The sequence below is a fragment of the Triturus cristatus genome, chromosome 11, assembly GCF_964204655.1.
Source record: "Triturus cristatus chromosome 11, aTriCri1.1, whole genome shotgun sequence".
NCBI classification, from domain to species: Eukaryota; Metazoa; Chordata; class Amphibia; order Caudata; family Salamandridae; genus Triturus; species Triturus cristatus.
In genome coordinates, this window is record NC_140594.1 from 271,290,244 (window position 1) to 271,314,937 (window position 24,694).

At 44.5% G+C, this 24,694-nt stretch overlaps 1 protein-coding gene across 2 annotated transcripts in view; it reads left to right on the forward strand.

Moving 5' to 3' along the window:
* SMTN (smoothelin) overlaps positions 1-24,694 on the forward strand; it is a 981,050-nt gene that overhangs the window by 554,946 nt on the left and 401,410 nt on the right. For both annotated transcript variants that reach the window (XM_085636208.1, XM_085636207.1), the window contains exon 10: positions 18,373-19,353. In XM_085636208.1, coding sequence (XP_085492334.1) covers positions 18,373-19,353 — 981 coding nt within the window. The remainder of the gene's footprint in view (positions 1-18,372; positions 19,354-24,694) is intronic.

Below are 24,694 nucleotides of genomic sequence, written 5' to 3' on the forward strand. Positions count from 1 at the left end.
TTCAGGAATGTCACGATTACGGATTCTCGCATGGATTTCGGCAGTTCTCCTTTCTTCAACGCCGCCGCAAACACCTCCACTAACCGAGGGACTAGGTGCACTGAAAACGTTGTGTAATATTCTAGGGGGAACCCATCCAGCCCCGGAGCTTTATTTCGGGCCAGGGCACGCAGGGCCCGCGTCACATCCGCCGAAACTAGTATGGTATCTAGGGCCTCTTGCTCTGTCCTCGTGATTGTTGGGAGAGGTAAAGGATCGAGAAAGCGATCCACTACATCCTGCGGGGTAGAGGTGGGGTCGCTATACGTCTCGGCATAGTAGTCGCGGAAGGCCCCCAGAATCTCCGCTTGGGAGTGCACTAACACCCCCCCAGGGTCCAGTATCTCGGTGATGGGTTTGACTTCCGTGTCTTGCCTGGCTAACCACGCCAGTAGAGTGCCCGTCTTGTCCCTCTCTTTATGCATCCGTGTAGCATATGATCGGAAGTTGCACCTTCGCAGATCCGCGGAGGCCGAGTGATAGGCCGTTTTGGCTTCTGCTATACGCCGCGTCTCCTCTTCGGACGTGGCATCCCGTTTGGTGAGGGTCGCCAGGCGGTGTTCCGCGGTGGTGAGGGCCTGTTCCAACACGCGTCTAACACCCGTTATTTGCCTCAGGCACTCTCCCCGGGCCACCACCTTAAACGCATCCCATTCCACCAACCTAGAGGACGCCGTCCCCGAGTTGCGCGTGAAATAGTCTTGGATGCTACCCTCCTGATCGTGACGAAAGATCTGGTCCGATAGACAGTCCCGCGGCAAGCGCCACGTGGGGACCGGTGGGTGTGGGGGCCGCCAGTGTAACTGGAGAATGTGAGCATCGTGATCGGATATAATCCTGCCCAGGTAGTCTGTGTGGGCGATCCTGGGTAGGATAGTCGCCGTACATAAGAAGCGGTCAAGTCGGACGCGCAAGTTGTGTGGGATGGAATGAAAGGAATACAAGCGGACCAGGGGGTGGCGCAGCCGCCAGGCATCAGTTAGCGACCAGTGTGAAATCCATGCCCGGAATCTAGTGGTTTGCTTATGTGCTGGGGAGTGCAGTGGAGGTGGGTGCGATCGGTCAAGGTTCAGGTCAATGACACGGTCTTTAAGGGGTACAGATTATGATGTTAGGGATTATCTAAGAATGAAATGTATTGGTTAATGAAATGTGTTAAATACTTTTATATCTGGTTGCCCAACATAGTATGGTGGACATGTTTTTAATTTGTCGTGCATTTTAATGTTGTTTCACTTACCGTTATGACATCGGTCCTAAGGGGCACGGAATATGAGGTCTGGGAGATTTTAAGAGTGAAATTTGATGTCCAAATGAATCAATTGTGTGATTATCTCTCTTTTATATATATTTTTTTTGTATTGTATGTTATTGTATAATCTGCTGTTTGTATTATGTACTTTTATGGTCTTTTTAACTCTGAATAAAGTCTTTGAATGAGAATGATAAGCAGATCCTTTAAACAACCAACTCCCTTTGGGACCATCACGACATAGAAGCATCATATGGTCAGGATTACAAATGGGGAAATGGAGCATCAGGGATCTGTGGAAGCAGTAAAACGTGTTCTTGTAACAAAAAACAGTGTTCCTGCTTCTGAAAGCCTTCTACTGCACTACAGCAATGGGGTTTGCCCATAGCCCTCCACTATCTGGGCAAGCAAATATTGCACTAACGACAAGTGATATGGAGGGATCAATACACTCAAATTAATCATAGGATACGTCAAATTATTCCTATTGTATGGTACGTAGTCCCATCTCATTTTATCACAAACAAGTCACATATACATTATTCCTGGTTAGAACAATTCCTCATTACTTTTTAAATTGTTCTCCATTGTATCAATCTCAAAAAAATGTACACAAACGATACATAAATCCTCAAAGATACACAAATTATTACAAAATATCACAACAACACAACAATTGTTTCCCAACCCCCTATTTTACAGTAGAGCGTTCGCTTATTGATTAGCTGCGATCTACTGTGAGGTTATCCTCTACACACTTGAGGTACCTATTTTCACCTCTAAATCTTTTTAGGTAGTGTGCACATTCAAGTAAGTACAATCTTTTTTGTTTTTTTTTATTCCTCCTCTCTTCATCTGTTGACGCGTTTCAGCCCTTTCATATGGACCTCATCAGGACAAGGTTTAACGGAACAACTTGTGAAACCTCACGAGGGTCCTTCAATTCAAAGTGTGTCACAGTCTCAGTAAACACTGTGACACATTTGGTCACTTAGCCTCAGTACCGCTTAACCGGGCACACTGGGGATACTTGTGCTTCAAAGCACCGCTTCAGACGTGCGTTCCAACACCATCTATTCACAATGCATAAAGCGCTGCTTCCCTATGCATATAACGTTCTCCTCTCGTTAAAGTCCGCGTTTGCTCTGAACCGGCGTAGCGTTCCTATTTCACTCGCGTCTGAAGGCCTTCTAGGCATGCATTAGCGGCAAAACAGTATCAGTCCAGATGGCCAATGCAACCACAATGTTATACTTTAACAGTCATGGAGGAACAAGATTGTATGCACTGTCCAAATAGCTCAGGGCATATGGGAAGAGGCTATACAGAGAAACACAAGACCAATAATCATTCACCTCCCCTGTGTTAAAAACACAGAAGCAGGCAGGTTAAGCATGCAAGCAACAGCCTTACACGATTGGGAGCTAAAGAAACATAATGGTGGATAATCTGAAATAGCTCTGATCACAAAACATGAAAACACAAAACGGCAAGACTTTATATCCATGTACACACACGACCTATCTTGAGGGAATGCAGTATTGATGGATTGGTCAGGGAGATTTGAATGTGCTTTTCACCGATAACACAAGTGGAAGCAGGCCCCCATGACCTTTTGATAGCCCGCAATGGGTCAGACAAGCATGCTTTGTGGACCTAGGGGAGATGGCATAAGGCAGGGTGATAAAGTTAACCTCCTCTCATGACATGCTAACAATGCAAATTGGACAGGTATACCACTGTGAAACAGTCAGTCTCAGCTTAGCAGCATGAGTCCTGAAGACATAGAATTCTTACACTTATGACTTCCACAAAATTGCATCAAAGTCCTCAGAGAGGCTAGAAACCGACAACACAAAAGTGTTTTACTACCAACTGAAACAGATATTTTCTATTGTGGAGCAGGGAAGGACTGATGGGGACAGCAGGTCAAAAGACACTACTGTTACGTACCTAATGCACTTTTTGGCTGAGAACTTTCCTATGTATTGTTAAGGGTAACCCTGTCTTTCATAGTGGCATGCACAAAGGGCATCCTAGGAAGAAGTTCCTTCAACACACCAGTTATAAAAAGATTCTTAGAGGGAGCAAAGAAAGAGCGACACCCCCAAGGTCAGCACCACTACCTATGTGGAAATGTAACATGGTGCTAGCTGACCTAATGAATCCATGCATACGACAGAACGTAAATACTCTGCAATGACATGTCTGTATCCATCAGGATTGCCCCTACCCTGCTCCAATTTAGAAAAGATCTGAAGACACAACTCTTTAAAGAACACTGTGTCACCATGCAGTATTAGTCCACTTTTGCTCTTACAAACCATCTACCCCTCCAAGCATACATTGACTGGATCTTTGCCTTTGGCCCAGTACAGTGCTGTTGTCTCTTCTGACAAGGTTCGTGCTGTGCATATCTACATACATACTTATTCATATGCAAATAATGTTTATATACGTTAGTGTATATATTTTGTGTGCAAGCTATCTCTTAACATGAGGATGAGGTATGATGATTCAGAATATCCACTCTCCTGTTCATACACAGTACCATGTCCAGCACGTCTTTTACTTACTGATGAATAGGTTGTTTCCATGTTCATCTTCTAGCTCGGAAAGACCATTTTTGTCAATTTGTTTCTTTGCTTTAATTGAGGCATGTGTTTCTTAGCAAGACTGCATTTCCCTTCACCAAAGGCAGGCAATGCTTACCAAATGTAATCTTCCTTCACTGCGGATGGGAAGTAAGTAATTATCTCAACATTGTATATGTGAACGGTTAAAATGTATTTCTGAGTATAAAATAAGCCCACACAAGGACCTCTGCACACCTCCACGGCTGACACCAGCTGCCATTTCTTCACATCCCTGCATTCCATGTTATACTCCTCTGATCCTTGCCATTCCACATTTACTCTTTTTGTCTAGTGATAACATCTTCAGATCATTTGGCACCGTACACTTGACACATAAGAATATACAACGCATATGCATGACTATATATAGGAGCGGATATAATTTGCCATTTTTCTTAATGTAAGTTGAGTGAATCTTAGCTAATCAAACTGGTTCTGCCTTTCAACCAGAAGTACATAGCGTACAGAGTCTACTTTCCACTTCAATCAAAGATTGCATGATTTATCTACTCAGTTCTAGATCTTTCTCGCTATGGGCATACTTGGGGGCATTAGTTCTCGTGTATGGTATGATTGCTCAGTGGGGTGTATTTCCCACTTGCTGGGGTAAACACTCGTCGTCTCAGCGTAATAAACTGGTGCAGCAAAGTACCTGCTGTTTAGAATCTAAAGGCAACCCTGTCTGTGGTGTACGCTGTATAAAATGGCATTCATATTAGAATAGTTGTATGTTTCTCCAGATTCAAAGATTAGCATTCTTGAATTATTCCCCATGGACAGGCTGTGAATCCACATTTTAATATTTATGTTGTAAACCATAAATATTAAAATTAATGCACTTTAATACAATAGTGTATTATAGCCCATTCATCTCATTGCAAGTTTAGCATTGTCTCCAGTTAGGTTAATTAGATTAGAAGTCCAAACCCTGCACTCCCTTGAGGTCTGTCTACCCTAGACATTCTACTACATGTCCTATAATGGAAATCCTATTTTGGAGTTCCGGGTTTTCAAAGATTAAAGACAACACCACAAACTTTTAGAAATCTGCAGGAATACTCTTTAGTATCGGGAACCTTAAAACTAAAACTAACCTCATATTTTTAGTTCGGTGTAGATAATTGTGAGTCCTGTCGTCGTCTCCCGAAATTGTGCGCTCTAGCGGTCTAGGTGAATGGTACAAAACTTCACTTCTGCCAAAAGATGGGTGGTAAAGAGATGGAGGAAAAGTTGTGGGTTAACAAGGCAAAATCCAAGATGTCTTCCACATACAGTACTTGTGGGGATGTTGCCCTGCTAGACCTATAGAGATTAAGGAACGCTATTTTTTCACATATTACTGGGGATACAAGGCTTGATCTCTGTTTTTGCTGTTTCAGGAACTGCTTCAACCTAATATTAAGGAACAAATTGATTTGATTGATTTGTAATTTGTAAAGTGCAACATTTATACCCTAAGGCATCAAGGCGCTAGAGACAGACCGTCCTGAAGAGAGTGCCTTTATTCATGCTGGTATTTGGATAAGAGGGAAGATTTTTTTTAACATCCTTATGAGCCGGGAGCACGTAGAGATGGTACGGTTCATTTGGATATTAAAGTTGAGTTCAATATCCATCAGAACTCCAAGGTTCTTAGCCTTCTTGCTCGGGACAGAACAGCATCCTAAGGATTGAGGCCAGCACTTGGTGTTCCACTTTGATGTCCCGGATCCGAATATCATCACTTCTGTTTTCTCCCCATTGAGTTTCAGGAAGTTAGCAGACATCCATTCTGCCACTTTGATCTTGCATCTGAGAATATTTTCTGCAATTGAGCATGGACCTTTAGGGATGTAATCATAATCTGTGTCATATGCATATGACACTATCCCCAGTCCAAATGAGCAAATCACGGTTGCGAGGGGTGCCACATAAAGATTAAAAAGAGTGGGGCTCAGAGACAATCCCTGCGGCACTCCACAGGGTAGAACAAAGGAGTCTGAGTGAAAAGATTGTAGTTTGACCCTTTGGGATCTCCCTGTTAAGAATGAGGACAGGAGGGCTAGTGCTTGATGAGAAACCCCAAGAGACTGGAGTCTGTTCTGCAGCAAAATAGGTGAGATGGTGTCAAATGCTGCTGACAGATACAGGAGAATCAGCACTACCCCCTGTCCTTTATCCATGGTACGCCTGATGTAATCAGTGGCTGATATTAACGCAGTTTCCGTCCCATGATGTTTTCTGAATCCAAACTGAGGATCATTGAGCCATGATTGTTGTTCTGCCATTTCCATGAGCTGCTTAGTGAGATGCAGCTCCAAGATTTTAGCTAGAACTGAAAGCAAAGATATGGGACGGTAGTTCTTGCAGTCCCCTGGATCTAGGTTAGGTTTTTTTAGGAGCAGCCTAATTATGGCTTGTTTCCAACTATGCGGATACATTCTGTATGGAATAACATTATTCATGAGTTTAAAGAGGGGTTCTGCTATAGTGTTTGCTGCCATATGGAGAACTGCTGGTGGACAAGGCTCCATAGGTGAACCAGAGTGCGTTCTCAAAAGATATTGTGCAACAAGTAGGGGCGAGACATCAGAGAATTTTGAAAGACCTCTGTTCTCGCTACAGGGCTCCAGAGGCGCACCCTCAGTGAGCCTGCTAGATACCGGTGTTTTAGTGGAAGATCCAAAGTATAGATCAAAAGCTGTATAAATATCCATGATTTTAGATTGAAAGAAAATGGCCAGTTGTTCGTAGAATGCTTGCGAGATCTCTGGTTCTGCTGTGAGTTGGGAGTATGAGAGCTGTTGTACTATCTTAAATAACTCTTTTGTGGATGATGAGTTTTCAATTTTGTATGTGCAGTATTTGGCTTTTTCTTCCACCAGTGCACTTTTACATTCCTTAATGCTTGATTTGTGTAACATTCTTCCATGTTCCTCTAGGGTTAGTCTCCAGGCTCGCTCAGAGGGACAGCAGGCTTGTTTTAATAGTCTGAGGCTGTCATTATACCAGGGGGCCGAAGGACGACATTTTTTACGGGCATATAGCTTCAAAGGTGCCAATATATTAGCTGCGGTTTGTGCAAATTGTCCCACTCTAGTTCTTTGGTTTTTTTTTAGAGTGATACCTGTATAATTCTCCATTGCCTTTACTTTGACCATCACATCTGACACGTTGAGCAATAAAAATTGCATGTTTGTCCCTTGTTTGGTGTATGTAAAAAACAAACAAAGAAAACACTTTCTTTTGTGAGCTCATAGCTTGTTTTTTACCAGCCAATTTGATTAAAGAGAACACACAAAACATTAAAAGCATTGCATATTCTGCACTGATTGACAAATGGGAAACATTTTAATTATCAAAGGTTACTGTTAGAGCAGTTTACCAATAAAATGTTACCTGTACCAGAATTGTGTTTGGTTATAGTTGATGGTTTCCAGCAATGGAGCTTGCTTTCGCAATTTGACATGAGCTTACTCCTTTGGAGAGGTAGTAACCTACATGAGTAAGGTCAAGTTTATTAGGCCATTTATGCCACTGTGATGTAACATGAACCAAAATCGGTGGTTCTTTACCTTTTGACTTCTGTGGACCCCCACTTAATCATTTACCACCTGGAAACCTGCTACTGCTGAAGACACCACCGCGACCATGAAGAGCACCCACTCGGGAGCCCCCACGGACCCCTGCCCATGAAACATCTACCACAGAGCCGCCGCCGCCATAGCACCCGAACTAGGCCGGACTATCTACGCCTCCTTGGAATCCGGCATGTTCTCCGACGACTGGAAGCGGGCAGAGGTCAAACCCCTCCTCAAGAAGCCCTCGGACGACCAGACGGACCTGAAAAACTACCGGCCCATCTCACTCTAACCCTTCGCTGCCAAAGTCACCGAGAGATTCGTAAACGCCCAGCTGTCCGCCTTCATCGGAGAGAACGCCATCCTAGTCCCCTCCCAATCCGGATTCCGCAACAACCACAGCACCGAGACCACCCTCCTCACCGCCACTGATGTCATCCGCATGCTACTCGACCAGGGCCTCACTGCAGCCCTCATCCTACTAGACCTCGCCGCAGCTTTCAACACCATCTCACATTGCACTCTCACAGCCAGACTCCACGACGCCAGTATACGAGGAACCGCCCTCGACTGGATCTGATTCTTTCGCACCGGCAGAACTCAAAGGATCAGACTCCCACCCTTCCTCTCCGAACCCACAGAGATCAACTGCAGAGTACCCCAAGGATCCTCACTCAGCCCCACACTATTCAACATCTACATGGCCCCCCTCGCCACCATCGTCAGAAAGCATGGGCTTGGCATAGTATCCTACGTCGACGACACCCAGCTCATCCTCTACCTACCGACTCTGCTTCCAAGAAGGAATGAAGGACGCTGCAGCCTGGATGAACAACAGCTGCCTGAAGCTCAACTCGGAGAAGACAGAGGTCCTCGTCCTTGGACCCCCACAACTGTTTGGGACAACAACTGGTGGCCTTCCGCCCTCGGGAGTCCACTCACCCAGGCAGATCACGCACAAAATCTTGGCATCATCCTAGACTTCTCCCTCACCATGACCCGCCAGATCAACTCCGTCGCCTCCGCCTACTTCAACTGCCTCCGCATCCTCCACAAGACTTTCAAATAGATGACCCCTGAATGCAGAAGGACCATCACCCACGCACTCATAACCAGCAGACTGGACTATGGCAGCGCCCTATACGTCAGAATCAACAGAACACCACCCAGAACACCACAGCCAGACTCGTCCTTCGAACCCCACGAAACGAACACATGACCCAACACCTACGAGACCTCCACTGGCTCCCTGTCGAGAAGAGAGTAACCTTCAAACTACTCACCCACGCCTACAAATCCCTCCACAACATCGGACCCAAATACCTCAACGAGAGAGTCTCCTTCCACGTACCCAAAAGGAACCTCCGCTCTGCCGACCTCACCCTAGCAAAGACCCCACTCATTCGCAGGAACAGAGCTGGCGGAAGAGCTTTCTCCTCCGAGCTCCCAGTCAAAATCAGACGCTCCCCTACCCTGCACACCTTCAGGAAGAACCTCAAGACCTGGCTCTTTGACTGAAGACTGAAACGGAGCTGCACCCCCCCACACTCCCCCCCACTCGTCCCCCCCCCCCCAACGCCTTGAGACTCTCACGGGTGAGTAGCGCGCTTTATAAACCCCTGAGTGATTGATTGATTGGAATTTCCACTGAATCATTATTGGAATCTGGACCCCCACTGTCGTCAAAATTGGAATCCTGGGACCCTTCCCAATGCAATTTCGAGGATTTGAACTGCAAAGCAATACACAAATGTGTGGGGGGAAAACATTCACTATACAGATATACCAATGAAGAAATTTGATATTTTATGCACAAATATAAAATATATAAATTTTAATAGGAATGTTACAGCTTTTCTAAATTCAATTGAAGCCACACTTTGTCCATACTATATTCTGTTTGACTGCTCCCACAAATCAATCAGAGGATGCTAATTTAAGTTTTAAACGCCTATTTTATATCACATTTACACTCTGTTTTAAAATTTTCAACTTTACATTTTGGTTTCCTATTTATATAGAAATTATTAATCTGTTAATATTATTTAATTTTCTAAGCAGTCACATGCCCTCAAAATGGGCATCGCAGACACCCAGGGGTGGTCTTTGCTGTTGAATTCTGGCCTTCTAAGGCCACAAGTACTATACAGAACCCAACTATTGGGATTTATTTTCAAAACGCTGCTTATTGGGAAGAGTAGTGTAGCCTGTTATGAACTATCTTTAGTTGGTTATTCAAATTCTCACACATGGCACTGTTACCATAACCATGTTACTATATGTTGGTGTATACCTTCTGAATCTTTATTTTAAATTGTACTCTGGAATCAATTCACTTTAATTGGATGATAGATTGTGCATTGTGATTTGATGGTGTTTTTCTTATTCCCAAACACCTTCAATACTTTTTTACTTTTATTAGGTGCACCATCACCGTTACTGCCGTGATCTCTGGCTTTCTGAGACCCGTAATTTAACGGTACGGTGTTCAGCCACCCCTTATACTAAGTCTTGGTGGTAGCACCCAGCAATTTGGTGGCACCCATGACATGATGATGCCTACCCTTATATAATGTCAACCTGGATATAATAATGAAAATCCAGATGTTTGGTGGTCATCCATGTCATGCACCCCTGGCATAATTATTGGCCTATTGTGCAGAAATGGTTTGGAAGGCCCATTGCTGATGTAATCTTGGTTGCAAAGGCTACGTTCTACTGTGGCTTGTATTTCATGACTTGCGTATAGTCCTGCCTTCATTTTTATTGATGACGTTTTTATGGCATTATGAGTACTGCTGTTTGAGGCCTAAATCTATAACATTGTTGTAACCCGGACACAATATGCACCGGTTAGGTCTCTATAACCTGTGTTGTGCATCTGTTGTATAAACTTTTAGATCTGTCTACATAGACTGAGTTTGGCCTAAGATTGCATTCATGACAAAAGCAGTAGAAGTTTCAGTTTCAAACATGGCAATTAGCATTGCTATCCACAGGAAACAGTATTATATGAGCTTTACGCTCAAAGGACATCACATCAAGTGATGTGTTGCCCTCATCGATTTCAAGAAATTACTTTCAGCCTTTGTCCCAAATTACAGCATGAGAAATTACATACAGTTAGTTAAACTGGGAACCGGGCATATATTCCTTCCAATCCTGTCACTTCTTTCACTAACTGAATGATAAAGACTGAGTTGCCTACAGTAGGATTGGAACTTGTCACTTTCAGGTTACACTCATATGTCAGCAGTGAGTGCTTAACACATCGAGCTTGGGCAGGTGCTCTTTTTTTAATAGAGCTAATAATGTGGGAAATGGGCCTAAAACCGTTATATGGCGCAATTTATAAATCATGTTATTATTCAGTATGTGACTATATATGTATGTGATTTATATAGAATATTAGATTGTCCTATGCAGAAATGGACTCTTTCTCAATAAAGCCAGGAGCTTGGGGTTTATGCTTGCGAGATGTGACACAGGTCCACACATTGATGTAGGTAGCACCCACCTATGTTCTATTTAGGGTTTATGTCCTGAATACAGGAAAGCATGGTCCTATCTATAAATGCCTCCTGCCAGTCACCCAGCCTCTACGCTTCCCACAAACAGTTGTTGAGGACGAACAAGATTTTGTAGAGAAATAAGAGGCTGCAAACTTCAATGTGTCATGCATGCAAGTTACACAGGAAGCTGGGGCAGCACCATCCCGATGCTGATAGATGAAAGATGGAGGATGCTAGGTTCGACAGAGCTAAACATAGTGTGTTGGAAGAGAGGGTGACTTGTAGTAAGATCCAAGGTTTGTGAGACCTGCTCATTACTGCAGGGGACCTTGCCTCCTCCCCTCCGGCAGCCTATGACCACAGGTAACAGACCTACCACCTCAGAGGTATTGCTTATGGATACTCTCCTTGGGGCCTGAACCAAATCTTTCTCTGGCTCCGAGTAAATCCCCAAATTGCGAGATGCCACCACCGTGCTCCAGTTGACCCTGCATTTTTTCTCCCTGCACCCTTCGCCCAAGAGATGGTGCTGACAACTACCAGTTGGAAAAACACAAACACACTGTTCCGCCTCACAAAGATACAGAGCCCAAAAAAGTGGAGACCCCTGGAAAGAGGGTGTTTTCTTACACCAGTTTGGCTCTCAGATCCGCTAATGCCATTTGCCTACTGGGCTGCTATTCCATGCTGTTAGCATTCAATGAGTGCACTGTGAGATTCAGTGGCTCAAGTCCTTCCAAGGTGTCACAGAAGACCTCTAATCTGTCCTAACCCAAGCCGTACAGGATGGTCTTGCCGAGTTCACAATTTGGGGAGGCTTGGATACCACTGATTCCATCTGATGAGCCATTGGTCTCAGCATTGCCACTGGCTGCCACGCCTGGTCGCGGTGAACAGGTTTATCATGCAAAGTCAAATTGTTCTTCATTGACATCCCCACTTGCCAAACGCCTGTAGCATGCCCTTAGTGGAGCATAGCCACCCCCTTGGAGGAAGGATCTAATGATTCTTACAAGTTGGCAGACCATAAAATAGGACAGGTGGGTTTTGCAGATAGTCCGAAGGAGGTACACCTTGGCCTCCATTGCCACTCTGCTGCACCTTCCACTTCCCTGGAACAAGAGACAAAGGTCGATCTATCTTTCTAATAGCAGAAAGTGCAAGCCCTTTTGGTCAAAAGGGTTATCGAGACTGTACCTAAGCTAGAAGTAGGTCATGGTTGTTACTTCCACTACCTTCTGGTGTCAAAGAAGGATGGAGTTTTTTGTCTTAATTTCTCAATGCTCACAGTGGCCCAAGTCTGGTCTGCCTTCGATCCTGGAGACCATATGTCGGCATTCGATCTGCAGGATGCCTATTTCCAAATACCTATTCTTCAGGCCTTTTGGCTCTAACTACAGCTCATGGTAGAACAGGAGCATTTTCAGTTTCCTATGCTCCGCTATGGTCTCACCAGGGCAGCTGTTCATCAAAGTGATGTTGGTGTAGTAGCAGACCTTCAGAGGTCTCAGTGTTCCCCCTACCTCAATGATTGGCTGTTAAAGACGGGCTCGCCCTAGGCAGTCATCAACCATCTCCAGACTAAGGTAAATCTCCTTTCATCTTTGAGGTTCCCTATCAATATGCCAAAGTCACACCTTCTTAGACTTTCCCCTGCGTAGAAGCCATTCTTGACACAATTTAGTTTTGTGCCTTTCTGATAGCCTCTTGCTGGTCAAGCACGTCTGGTGGCATATGCTGCCTCTGCAGTGGAATCTGAAGTAACAGGTGGCCCAACATCAAGGGGGCCCTTCTGACCACGTTCAGATTGTGGAGGAAACTGTGAAAGATCTGCAGTATTAGTTACTGGACCGCAATTGGGTCAGTGGCAGACCCCACTCTACCCCCTACCCAGAGCTGATGCTGGTGACTGATGCATCCCTTCTGGGTTGGGGAGGCTACCTAGGAGAGGTGGAGATCAGAGGTCTCTGGTCTCCGCAGAGACACTCTGCTCCATATTAACCTCCTGGACCTCTAGGCCATCTGCATGGTGTCCTGATCTTCTTCAGAACTTGGGCAGAAAAGGTAATGGCTGCCGGCCCCTTGCTCGCCCTATAGTCGCAAGACTTCTAAACTACAAAGACTGCGATGCACCTGGCCCGGGAGCACCGTGAAGTAGAATACCAGGACAATATACTCTCCTTTTAACCTGATTTCACTATTGCGGTACACGCTGCACAGAGAGAATTTATGCCCGCCAAGGGAAATTGTGAATCCTACACACAGGGAAATCTCACCATTTCATTGACCCAAAGGCCACTCTTTAATTTGCTAAAAGCATCATGGCTGAGGTGAAATGCCCTCAGTCATCTCCACAGTGCAAGGAGGGATCCCATCTTAATGAAACTGATTGACCAGACCGGTTTCCGATGACATGCAGTACTCAGCAGGGTTGCCCCCTTTGGCCAGTCCTTTTTAGGTCTCGCCTGACCCAGCGCATGCGTTGGTCTGGCGAGACTTATTGAGAGGGCTCCAAAAAGTGCTACCAGGCCAGCCTAGAGCTACAGTGCATGTGCGCGGGGGCGCGCGCGCCACTTTTACCGCGAGTACTTTCACTTTAGCGGCCGCACGACCGCTTTGATGTTTGATCGCGATCAATCCACTTTTGCGGCCGCACGGCCGCTTGGCATAACCAATAGGTCTCGCTTTTGGGACCTTATAAGTGTTTAGTTATGCAACTGTTGCATGGCTAAACACTTATAAGGTCCCAAAGGCGAGACCTATTGGCTATGTCAATGCTTGTTGCGGTTGTGATGAACCTGCTGACTACCCTGTTGCAACAGCATCACACACACCGGGGGCTTAACTTTACAGTGTGCAGGATATTAATCTCCATGTATGCTGACGACGTCACACTTTGTCCGGGACCCTCAAGAGAATTTGACTCAATCATATGAGAAGTTATTAGATTCGGCGGCGTCTCAGGCATTCATATGAACTGGGCTAAATCCATCCTTTTTCCACTTACTGCAAGTACGCTACCGTTTGAATCTGAGTTCACCTTGAGGTGGGTCTCGGAACCGGTGCGCTATCTCGGCCTCTGGCTCGGCCGCACTATGGGTGAGCTGTGGCATGCTAATTACGTTAAGGCCATATTCTGGTTAGAGGAAAGAATCTCAACATGGAACTGGCTTCCTTTGTTCCTGACAGGGGGATTAACAATAGCCAAAATGTTTGTGATACCCAAATTCCTATACCTCTTCCTTAACATCTCCATGCCACTCACTGCACAGTTTCTCTCAAACCTGATATCACTGACGTGGGGTCGAAAGAAGCCAAGAATTGCATGGGAAATATTCACACTACTGTTGCGACAGGGTGGCCTTAATGCGCCAGGCATGACATTGTATGCACTTTGCTCTCAGGCTCAGTATCTTCATTTTTTGCAATACCCCACACGCTTCCAGCCACATGCGGCGGTGGAGGCGGACGTGGCGTTCCCCCTGGCAGCTACCCACTGCGCTCTATCAGGCTTACAAGACCCCACACTCAGAGATTAATATGGTGGAGTGTGTTGGTGTCATGGGAAGGCCGAGGACAAGGTGCTCGACTGCAGTGCATCTGCGCCCCCTCCCTCCCCTTAGCACACACACCCACTGCTGCCAGCCCTGCTGGATGATGCGCCCCAGCGAAAGCACACGAGAGGAAACAATTCACATTCGCCGATTGTACCCTGATGGCTAATTCCCCCCTCTATCTGCCCTGGACGAACTCCTGCGCCCCACTGCACTAGACATCTTACTCTATCACCAGGTTTCTGCCACATGCTGAGCAATACATGACACGTTCCCTGAACCTCCCTCTATGCTACATGCACTTGAGCACATGCTGATGAACTCCTCCCCTCACAAACTGGTCACCTTCCTATATGCGGTTATGCAAGACAAGGAAGCAATCTGTACCCTGACAGCCCATGCTACCTGGGCCCTAGACACTGACTCCCCCCTTCACGGATGAGCTGCAGACCTACTGCTGCAAGCAGACGCTGCTCTCTCGCCTAACTGAAGACTGAAATGCATTCCTTTCAAGCTTCTCCACCAGCTCTACCGTACACCGACACAATTACAGCACATGGGACTGGTGACAGAGGTGCGCTCTGTGAGGTGTTTGGCGCCCCAGGCTTCTTTTCTGCATCTCGCCAGGGACTGCCCATGTGTGGCGGACAATTGGTGGGCAGTGTATTTTACCCTGCAACAGATTACTGGCCATTCCATACCGCAGATCCAGATTATAAACCTAGTAGACTATGTCAAAGACATCCCTCCTGAAACTCGATGCCTCACGGCCATGCTCTTGCTTCTGGCTAAGCGTCGAGTTGCCATGCACTGGAGGAGGAGACCAGTGCCCAAAGGCAAGTCCTGGCTGTAGGAGGCAGCCTATTGTCAAGAGCAACTGGCCAACCACTAGGAATTATTGCCGCTGACATCTCGCCCTAAAGATATCTGGGAACCACTGCTACTGTATCTACGAATGACACGCCCCCAAAATCGCCCCGCCACCCATCGATGGCAGATGGGGACTTGCCAGCCGACGCCCATTCCCTGGACCCTGCAGCAGCGGCACCCCTAGAGGCACAACTGCACAATGGAACGGTGCTTGATCCTCCCCTGATGAGACGCCATATTGGTGGAGTGCCACACAACTCTGAAACTTTGAGGCATCCGGACTCCCCCAAGTTCTGTCTCTAACTTACAGACTCATTTAAACTGTCAAATCTGTCTCTCATTATATGTAACCTTGGGATACTGTGATGCATCTGTGGAATTGTCCTGCCTCTTCCCTACTTTGTTCCCCTCTTCTCCTCCACCCCCCGCCCCCATTCCCTCCACGTTGTCCTCTTCCTCCTCATTCTCTGTTGCTCGTTTTGAAGCCTCCGCCTCTGTGTTCTTTATAACAAATGCTAATAAATACAATGACATTTTTTTAAACTACCTTTAGGCGCACGCTCCGACAGTATGTATTAACAAACACAGTCTGTTCCATACTAAAGTTCAAGCTGCAAAGTACAGTGTGGGCCCCACGGTACAGAACACATCGTTGTGTTTGCTCTCAGCCTACCCTGAGAGCAAAACCAAATCACCAACTAGTCTTAAATCAGAACATGAAATGTTCAGGTGAGCCTATGATGGAGGACGAACAATGAGGGTGTTCAGATGGTTCTGTAGGGGTGCTTACCACTGACATCTATTTTTATTTCATTTATTTTAAAGATTTATAAAGCGGACAGCTACCCAACAGGGTTTTCCCCGCGCTAAGCAGGACATGCGAGGTTGCAAACATCTTTGTAGCTTGCAATTCGACTGGAGAGAGAACCAGTTCAACCTTTCATCCTTCCAGGTTGATAACATGAGAATGAGTACCAATAAATTCGGCAACATTGACACCTGTTCTACCAAACGGCTAAACTGTATGGGCCCTTTATAAAAAGCAAGTCGTATAAGTGTGTACCCCATTGACATTGGCCTCTGACTTCTCTTGATGTGCACCTGTGACTACCCTTGACGTTCACCTTGGACTGCCCTTGACGTGCAAAATAGCACACCTTGCTTTCTGTCATGAGCTTCCTGCCAACTCCAACCTCACACCACATCAGGGATGGGCGACCTGTCACCTGAAACAGCCAAGCAAAGGACGAACCTCGCAACCGGGACAATTTCTGACCACAGCACATGGTCTGTCTCTCATACCTCTAACTAAGAGCTTCATACAGAAGATCCTTTTAACAAAGCATATTAAACTAAGCTGGCATAAATGTAAATACATTGGTAGCCCAGTGCTCTGAAGGCGTTATAAAAATACCTGACATATTTAATGAATCCTGATCAGTGACTGAACAATACTTGGCAAAATACGATTGCTAGGATATGCCTTCCTAGCTGTAGTTCTGAATTAATAAATGTACTTCTAATGCTCTTTAAAATAATTACATACGGAACAATGCATTACGCTTTGATTTGTAAAACAGATTGGCTGCCTGGTGTTGTAGGAGGGCTTTAGTGTCTGTCAGTTGAGGTGTTTTGAAGTGAATGAGGTACTAGTTGGAAATTAGGTGAGCTGTTAGGTTTTTTTAGTGACAGAATCAAGAACAGACATAGATGTCATCAAATTGCCGCAGAGGAGTTTGGAAATGAGATACGTGTGCGTTTAGAAAATTGGGTGAGAAGAGTGATCAAGCGAAAGTAATATAAGATTTAGAGGAATGTCGGGCATGGTAGGGAAATGAAAAGCAATATTTGGGGGTACAGGTGAATTAGAGAAGTGATTAGAGCTCGATGGCAATGGGATTGGAGTATGGCTATGAGAGCATCAGGCTTGATAGGACATGGGCCAGAACTGTAAGCCCATAAAGGTGTCAAGGTGTGGTGGAACAGTAAGTCCAGGAGATGAAGTCTGGAATTGGACGGAGCGGAGTATTAGAAGGGTGGTTGATGTCAGTGAAGGAGTGTAATATTGTGCATAATGTGGTGGATGAAACGTGATTACAATTTTATTTTTAATCTTTTAAGACTGACGTAGCAAAGGGCCCTGAAAAATGGGACGAATGGGGCGCTTAGTTTACAAGAAGTGAGCAACTAGGTTTTAGAAGTGAGACGCAGGTGAGGTGTCAGAAGCTGTACTAGATGGAGTATTATCTTGTAATCTTGGAGGTGCTGGGGGTTGAGAGAACAAATATACAAAGTGAAAAGGGGAAAGGGTTTGATCGAGAGATGAGATCAGGAGTGCGAACATTAACGTGGAATTGGGCCAGCCAGCAAAGACATAGAGGGAGCTGAGACAGAGCAGAGGTATGGCTTGCGCCTAAGTGCCGTGGCTGGAGCCAAGGTGTAGAAAGATTTGCCATGTTAAGTATCCAAGAAACACCATGTTAGAATATGATATACTGTTTAATTTTGAAATGATAACAAGAATAATTTCTTTAACAAATGTGTTTCTGTTCAATACATTAGAATATTTGAGTGCATTGAGTGACATTTACAGAAGGTAATAGTTTCTGGGGGGAAACCTGCATTACGCAGTTAAAGTGCTCTTGCCTCAGGTGCCTGGCTTAGCTCTAGTTTGGCAAACATGCTCTAAAACATGGTTAGGCCTAGATTTAAAATTAGGTTATGACTTTCACATGGGCAAAAAATAGTAGCCTGAAGCAGCTTGGCTCCATCTATTAATTCACAATGTTTTTTCCAAGTTTATAAGTTTATCTAAAAGAAGATAAACAAGCAGCCATGTTTAAGATGAGTATCTGAGTCATCCTGTCAGCGAGGGAAACCTCGCAAAGCTTGAGCAACTAGCTGAGGTTGTCAGAGCCGTCTCAAACCTTTCTCTCCCTCTCTGTTTAGTTTCACGTACCAGCGGTGATCCTGCCGATCTGTCTCCTTTCCGAAGAGCCACTTCCTTGCGAGATTCTGCGAAAAGGTTCACAGAGGAGCCGACCGAGCAGCCTACCTTGTTTGGTAGCAGATTTGCAAGTCAGAGAGGAGACAGCAGAACCAGAGGCAACCGCATCCTTCAGCAACAACAGCAACTGCTCCAGGCAGCCAGCCCTTCTCTCCGAAACAAGGACTCCCGCCTACTCTCCAACACCAGAGACTGGACCCCTGGCAGATCTACTGCTGACAGCCTCCTGCAGAAGAGGCTCGATACATCCTCGAAGAAAGGAAGTAAAGATAACGCAGAAGACTATACTGTCCATCCAAAACATGGACTCAAAACGGGGGTGCAAGGCCTCTCTGTTCAGCAGCGAATAAAAGAAAACCAGAAGTGCGTCAGTGGAACTGATGGTGCCTCCCACAGCAAACCAGGTACCAAAGTCACCTCCACAGACGAGCAAAGCTATAGGACAGAACCGTTTAAAGGTGCATTCATCAGTGACACTGGGGGTAAGAGCAGCTCATCAAAAGGGGAGGGTGTGGAGAGTTGCACCCTCCATCAGCAGAGCTCACAAGGGCACACTCTCATTGGGAGGAGTAAAGACAGCCAATCGGAGGGCACTCCGGTGACATCACAGAGGAGACACATTAAGAACAGTGAGAGAAGTTGGGAAGCATCAAAGGACCCTAGCACTCTCCAGGCTGCCACAACAAATAGTCTTCCTTCCAGTTCGTTGAATTCGTGCACCTCCCAAGACACTCCTGCTCCAGGACCAGGCAAGGATCAGCTAAAAAACACGAGAGAAAGCAAATTCATTGGGAGTAAGGAGGTCTCTGCAGACCCCGAGCACGAAAACGACATGAAAACACTGCTCACTATCGAGATCAAAGATGGGAGAAACCAGTCAACCAGCAGCAGAATCATTGGCGCCCCCGGAAACCAAAGAGCAGGTGAGTCTCCCCTCAGCGTTAATTTTGTTCTTTGCAGTTTAAAACACACGTTCAGTGGCATTGGTCTCCATAAAGGTTCTTACACTGCATCCTGCTATTATAAAACATATCTAAACTCCATATTTATATTCGCATCGGTTCGGATTTGGTGGTGTTGATGTAATTCCATTTTCAACTCTTTCTGTTTTCTAACCATGGAATTATGTGTCTTCCACGTGTGCTCTATTTAATCTCTCTATATCTGAGATCGCTCCTCCTGGCTGTTTGGTATCCTTTAACTTCAACAACCCTGACATTTCTCATCTCTTGCTTTCTATGCTTTCTTTTAACCAGTTGTAATCGTTGGATTTTATCCTGCCTGTGCCATTTTTAAACACTCAATCTGTCGTGCCTCTCATCTTTTTGTGTAGTTTAACTGTAAAATAATTTCCCCCCTGGTCTTTAACATTTAGCCTTTAGCTCTTTGTTTTCTGAGTGTGGCTACAACTCAGGGCAGGCTGGAGTAAACGTGTTGCAAAGACGCTGGCTCTATAAAAGCACAGAAAATAGGTTTTTTTGCCATGCTTTTAATTTTTACATTTTTAACATTCCTCATCACGCTAGACTTTGCTTCTCTTCTCTTCGCTTCTCTTCAACCATTTATGTAGGAGTTTGGATTCACTTTCTTTAAACCTTCAGGAGTCACAAGAGCTCTTTTCATGCATTATCTGTAACCTTTAACTCGCTTTCTCATCTCTCTGCCCCCCCACATAACTTTTCGCCGTTGAGGTGTGTAGCCCTTAAATCTCTCCTTCCTTGTTTCTCCTCTCGTTTGTATTTCTGCTACTTCTTCTCTTTTCTGAAAGCTGGAGATTTTTCTTTTTCTCTTTAACCCTCTGTGACTGAGGAACTTTTGATTAATTTCTTCTGCCTTTTTATCTGTTACAATCCTGGTCCTAATTCTTTTTCAATGATTAAATATTTCTTACCTCCTGCTTTCCTGCTTCCTCACAGCTCTGTCTCACCTAAATACGCCCAGCTTTCCACATATGTCTTCTACTTGGCTGCTCCTGTAACTCCCCCCCACCTTCTCATCCATTCCAACTTTATTCTCTAATTTGCCTGGTTTTTTTCTTTTTATATACCTCCATATTTGAATTAATTGATTTCCAGGCCCAAGGCGTTCTATCTTGTAAGCTACTGTCTTCTTCCCATCACGTAGACCTCCCTGCTCGCAGATGAGCACTCCTTCAGGCTTAATTAGATGAATACATCTAGTCCTGCCAATTTGGCAGCAAAGAACAATTCATAAAACTGCCATATATGAACACATACAGACCATGCTGATTTGTGCTACCTATTTGTGCAGTTTTACCTGGCCAGCGGCACAGAACTGCTGTTATTTATGTACGTGTATATATAGAATATAGTCACTAAGGAGACAGTACGAATAAAGGTATGTTTAGCAGCAATATTTAAAAGCCCATCACTATTTTGAATTGCTTTTTTGTATTCTAGACCTAGCAAATGCATAAACAATTGTTTTCTTTGGCAGCAAGAAAGAGCTTTATGTGGACATGTACATTACTTCCAATATAGTTTAATGTGCAACATAGTTTTTTTTCCCCCTAAACATAACGTTCTACTAAAGGCTTCAGATAGATCAATGCATTCACAAGTTATGCGTATTGGAGCTATTTGCATGTCACTAAAGGTAGACAAGTATTTTACATAGAAATCTAAACTCTCAAATACGGTGTATAGTCCAAGCTGATGTTCTCTTGCTTAAGGTTAATGTATTACACAGTATACCTGTAGATATATTTTTCTATAGCATGGGTACTCACAAACATTTTGCTAGGGGCCGCAAATTTGGTCTGTGATGTGACCGAGGGTCACGTTGCTACCAGCTAGGTGGCGGTCAGGGCTCGGGGAGGGGTTTGTGGTAAGGTGGGGGTACGGGAAGCTAGGCGTATACATCTAGTGTCTGAATTGCATAAAGGGAAATCCAGCTTCTCTGCTTAACTAAATTGTGTGATCCTAGGTAATTATTATATTTCACTTTCCCTCCTTTTACTTCATTATCCGATATGAAGAAGTAAAAATACATGACTTCAGAATGTGTGCTGTACAAAGCTGTATGTTAATCATGAATGATAGAAACCCTGGCCCCCAAAAAGTGCCCATGATACCTGACTTGCCTGTTCGTAAACTATTGGCATTGTTATCAAGGTGTAGGAAATAATGAATATTTCTCAATTCATGTTTGAAAATGATCACTTTAAAAAAAATACTTCTCAATGGACTGACAATCTGATGTTCTAAGTGAAACTTTTCTGCATGGTAATGAATTATTAAAATACTTTATCATACTTTTACTGCAAAACCTCTTTACAAATGAAGGTATTCCTAAAGTTAAGTGGTTTAGGACACCCTAGTTACTTTCTTTTTTTTTTATTTTGATTAACCTTTAAACAAACGCTTGCCGGTTTATTTAACATATTTGTTATGTTAGTGCTAAAGTCACTGCTGCTCTTGACCAGGGTGCGAATGTTAATGCCAGGAGGGCCGCACTTAGAGTATCACTGATCCAGAGCGAGCGAGTCAGACATGGCATCGCATTATATTTCAGTGTTCGAACTCAAACAGGTTTACTGGAAAACACCAACGTGTGCTTGCTTTAAAAAAAAAAATTAAAAGCCCCACTTGTTAAATGTAGTATTTTTTGATTTCCAACTAGATTATAGGTATACAATATACTCTGCCAGAATGTTGGTCTACTAGCCAATATATTGATTTCTTCCGTTTTAACATATAATGCCAAAATGTATATACATTTGCTCTATAAGGATAACTTGTGGGCTATATTGCATAAATGTATGACAGGCATCCAGCGTTTGTATCAAATATAGTACAGTCATCTATGGCAGATAGGGGCCACGTACCTTACCCACTCTAGCAAAGCATGACCTGCCCAATGCTTAAGTAAATAGCTCTGCATGGCTTTTTCTGCTATATTATGCCTTATATTCTGGGTTCTTTATTCTATAATTAGCCTTGTTTGTCTGTTTCTCGTGCTTTGTGCTGTAGCATGCATTACGTTTTCTTCATGAATAACTATCGGATTCGATTGCTCCTACTAGCACCACTATAAGCAGAATCATGTATTCATCAGTAAACGTTTACCTTTTATACAGTTTTCACCATGAGGTTTCCACTGTCATGAAGCATCCCTTTTCTCCGTACAAACATAGAAAGTCACTTTCAATTTCAAAATATCTTTATTGAGAAATTTTATGCAAAAAAAGAAAAAACAGAACAGGAGCTGGTGTCAGGGCCAAAAGCCCCTAAGTACATATGACGGTGCTTCACCGGGTCAGCAGACAAATGCCATCATTAGACGAACCCCTTGCCAGTGAAGTCGCCCCTTAGTCCCCAACTCCCGAAGAAAGAGAGGAAGAAAGAAGAAAGGGAAGAAAGTGAAAGGAGAGACAGAAAGGGGGGAGAGAAAAGAGAAGAGAGAGTTATCCGGCGCCTCTAGCTTCTTAATAATATAACATAATACAGCAACAAATATCCGACCATGTCAGTGACCGTGGGTGTGATGACCACATGGGAATTTTCTTCCAGAAAGTGAAATCATGGCAGCTTATGAGAAGCAAAATAATCGTCCAGGGTAGACCATATGTTCCTCGTGGAGGATTTCCAAGGTGAATGTTGTAGAACAATATTGTCTGCTCCCCTGAGGTGAATGACCCAGTTCATCCAACACTTGTAAGAGACCTTGCTAGTATCCTTCCAATTGGTGAGTATCATTTTAACTGCAGAAATCAACAGTAGATCAAGGAGAGCACGATCCCCCTCCGACTGCAAATCCACCTGTAAAAAAGCAGTTACCACGGACGATAGGGACCTAGGAAGAATACAGTTAAATAAATGAGACAAAAACAAATAGACCTTATCCCAGAAGGGTTTCACAACAGGGCAGTGCAGAATAAGGTGAGCCAAATCCCCTTTGTCTTGCTTACAATTCCAACACACATCATCTTCCCGAATCCCCATGGAAAACAGCCTAGCCGGTGTCCAAAAGGCTTTGTGTAATAGCCAAAATTTCGTTTGGGAGAGGACTGGGGAAATCTTATTACGTGTAACTGATCTCCATAGCTGGGGCCAAGAATCTTCGGTTAGCTGATTATCAGAAAGTCCCTTCCAGTAATCTACCACCTTAGAGTTAAGCTTGGAGGATTTTGGGCTCAGAAGTTGATAAATTTGGGAGACTTGATGACCAAGCCTATTAAGTTTTGCCACAAACTTGGGTAGCGATGGGGAGCTAGGAGACACTCTGGATTTCGTAATGGCAGCCCTCACTTTCAGGAAATTATAGAATTCGATATCAGCCAAGTGGAAACGAGATTGAAGTTCACTGAACGTCAAAGGGTATGTATCATTAACCAATTGGTGGGGAAAAAAGATACCTCTTTTACACCAAGAGTCAAGGAATAAAGGCTTACCATTATAAAGGAACTTGGAGTTTAGCCAAAGTGATTCCATATTGGATCCCCTCATACCAACATCCAAGGACCTATCTATTTTTAAGAGAGCCAATTTGGTATTCTTAAAGATGGATCTGGAGTGGATGGCGACAAGGCGGTTGGCCGTGAGAACTGACAGAGGACGTATGTTCTGGAGAAGAGCCCCTTCCACTTCCAGCCACACTGGTATATAGTGATCAGGAGGAGAGACCCAGAGCAGACCCTGCCTCGCAAGAAAGACATTTTGGTATAGACGAAAGTCAGCCAGGTTAACGCCGCCCATTGTCTTATCAAGCCTCAATTTTCGGATGCTGATTCTGGCTTTTTTACCACGCCACAGAAAGGATGTTAAAAGAGCATCTAATTTATGGTGAAAGGAGTCAGTCAGTAGCAATGGCAGCATACTTATGAGATAATTAACTAAAGGAGTAACCATCATCTTGATAGTTTCAATTCTCCCCCACCACGTGATGAATTTAGGGGACCAGGCATCCAAGAGTGTCTTAATTTTCTGTAGGAGTACCTTTTCATTTTGATACAGGGTGTCCATAATATTATTACCAAATTCAATCCCCAAGTATTTAATAAAACTCGACTGCCATGTTAACCCAGAGTCCCCCAGTATTTCGCTAGTACAAAATACGTTTAGTGGTTTAACTTCCGATTTATCTCTGTTAAGTTTGTACCCAGAGTGCAGAGAATACTCTGCAATCGTCTCCATTAGGGCAGTAATGGAGGAATCTGGACGCTCTGTAACTATCAAAATGTCATCCGCATACGCGGCCAGTTTGACACGGATACCGTTGATATCCACACCCGCAATGTCCCCG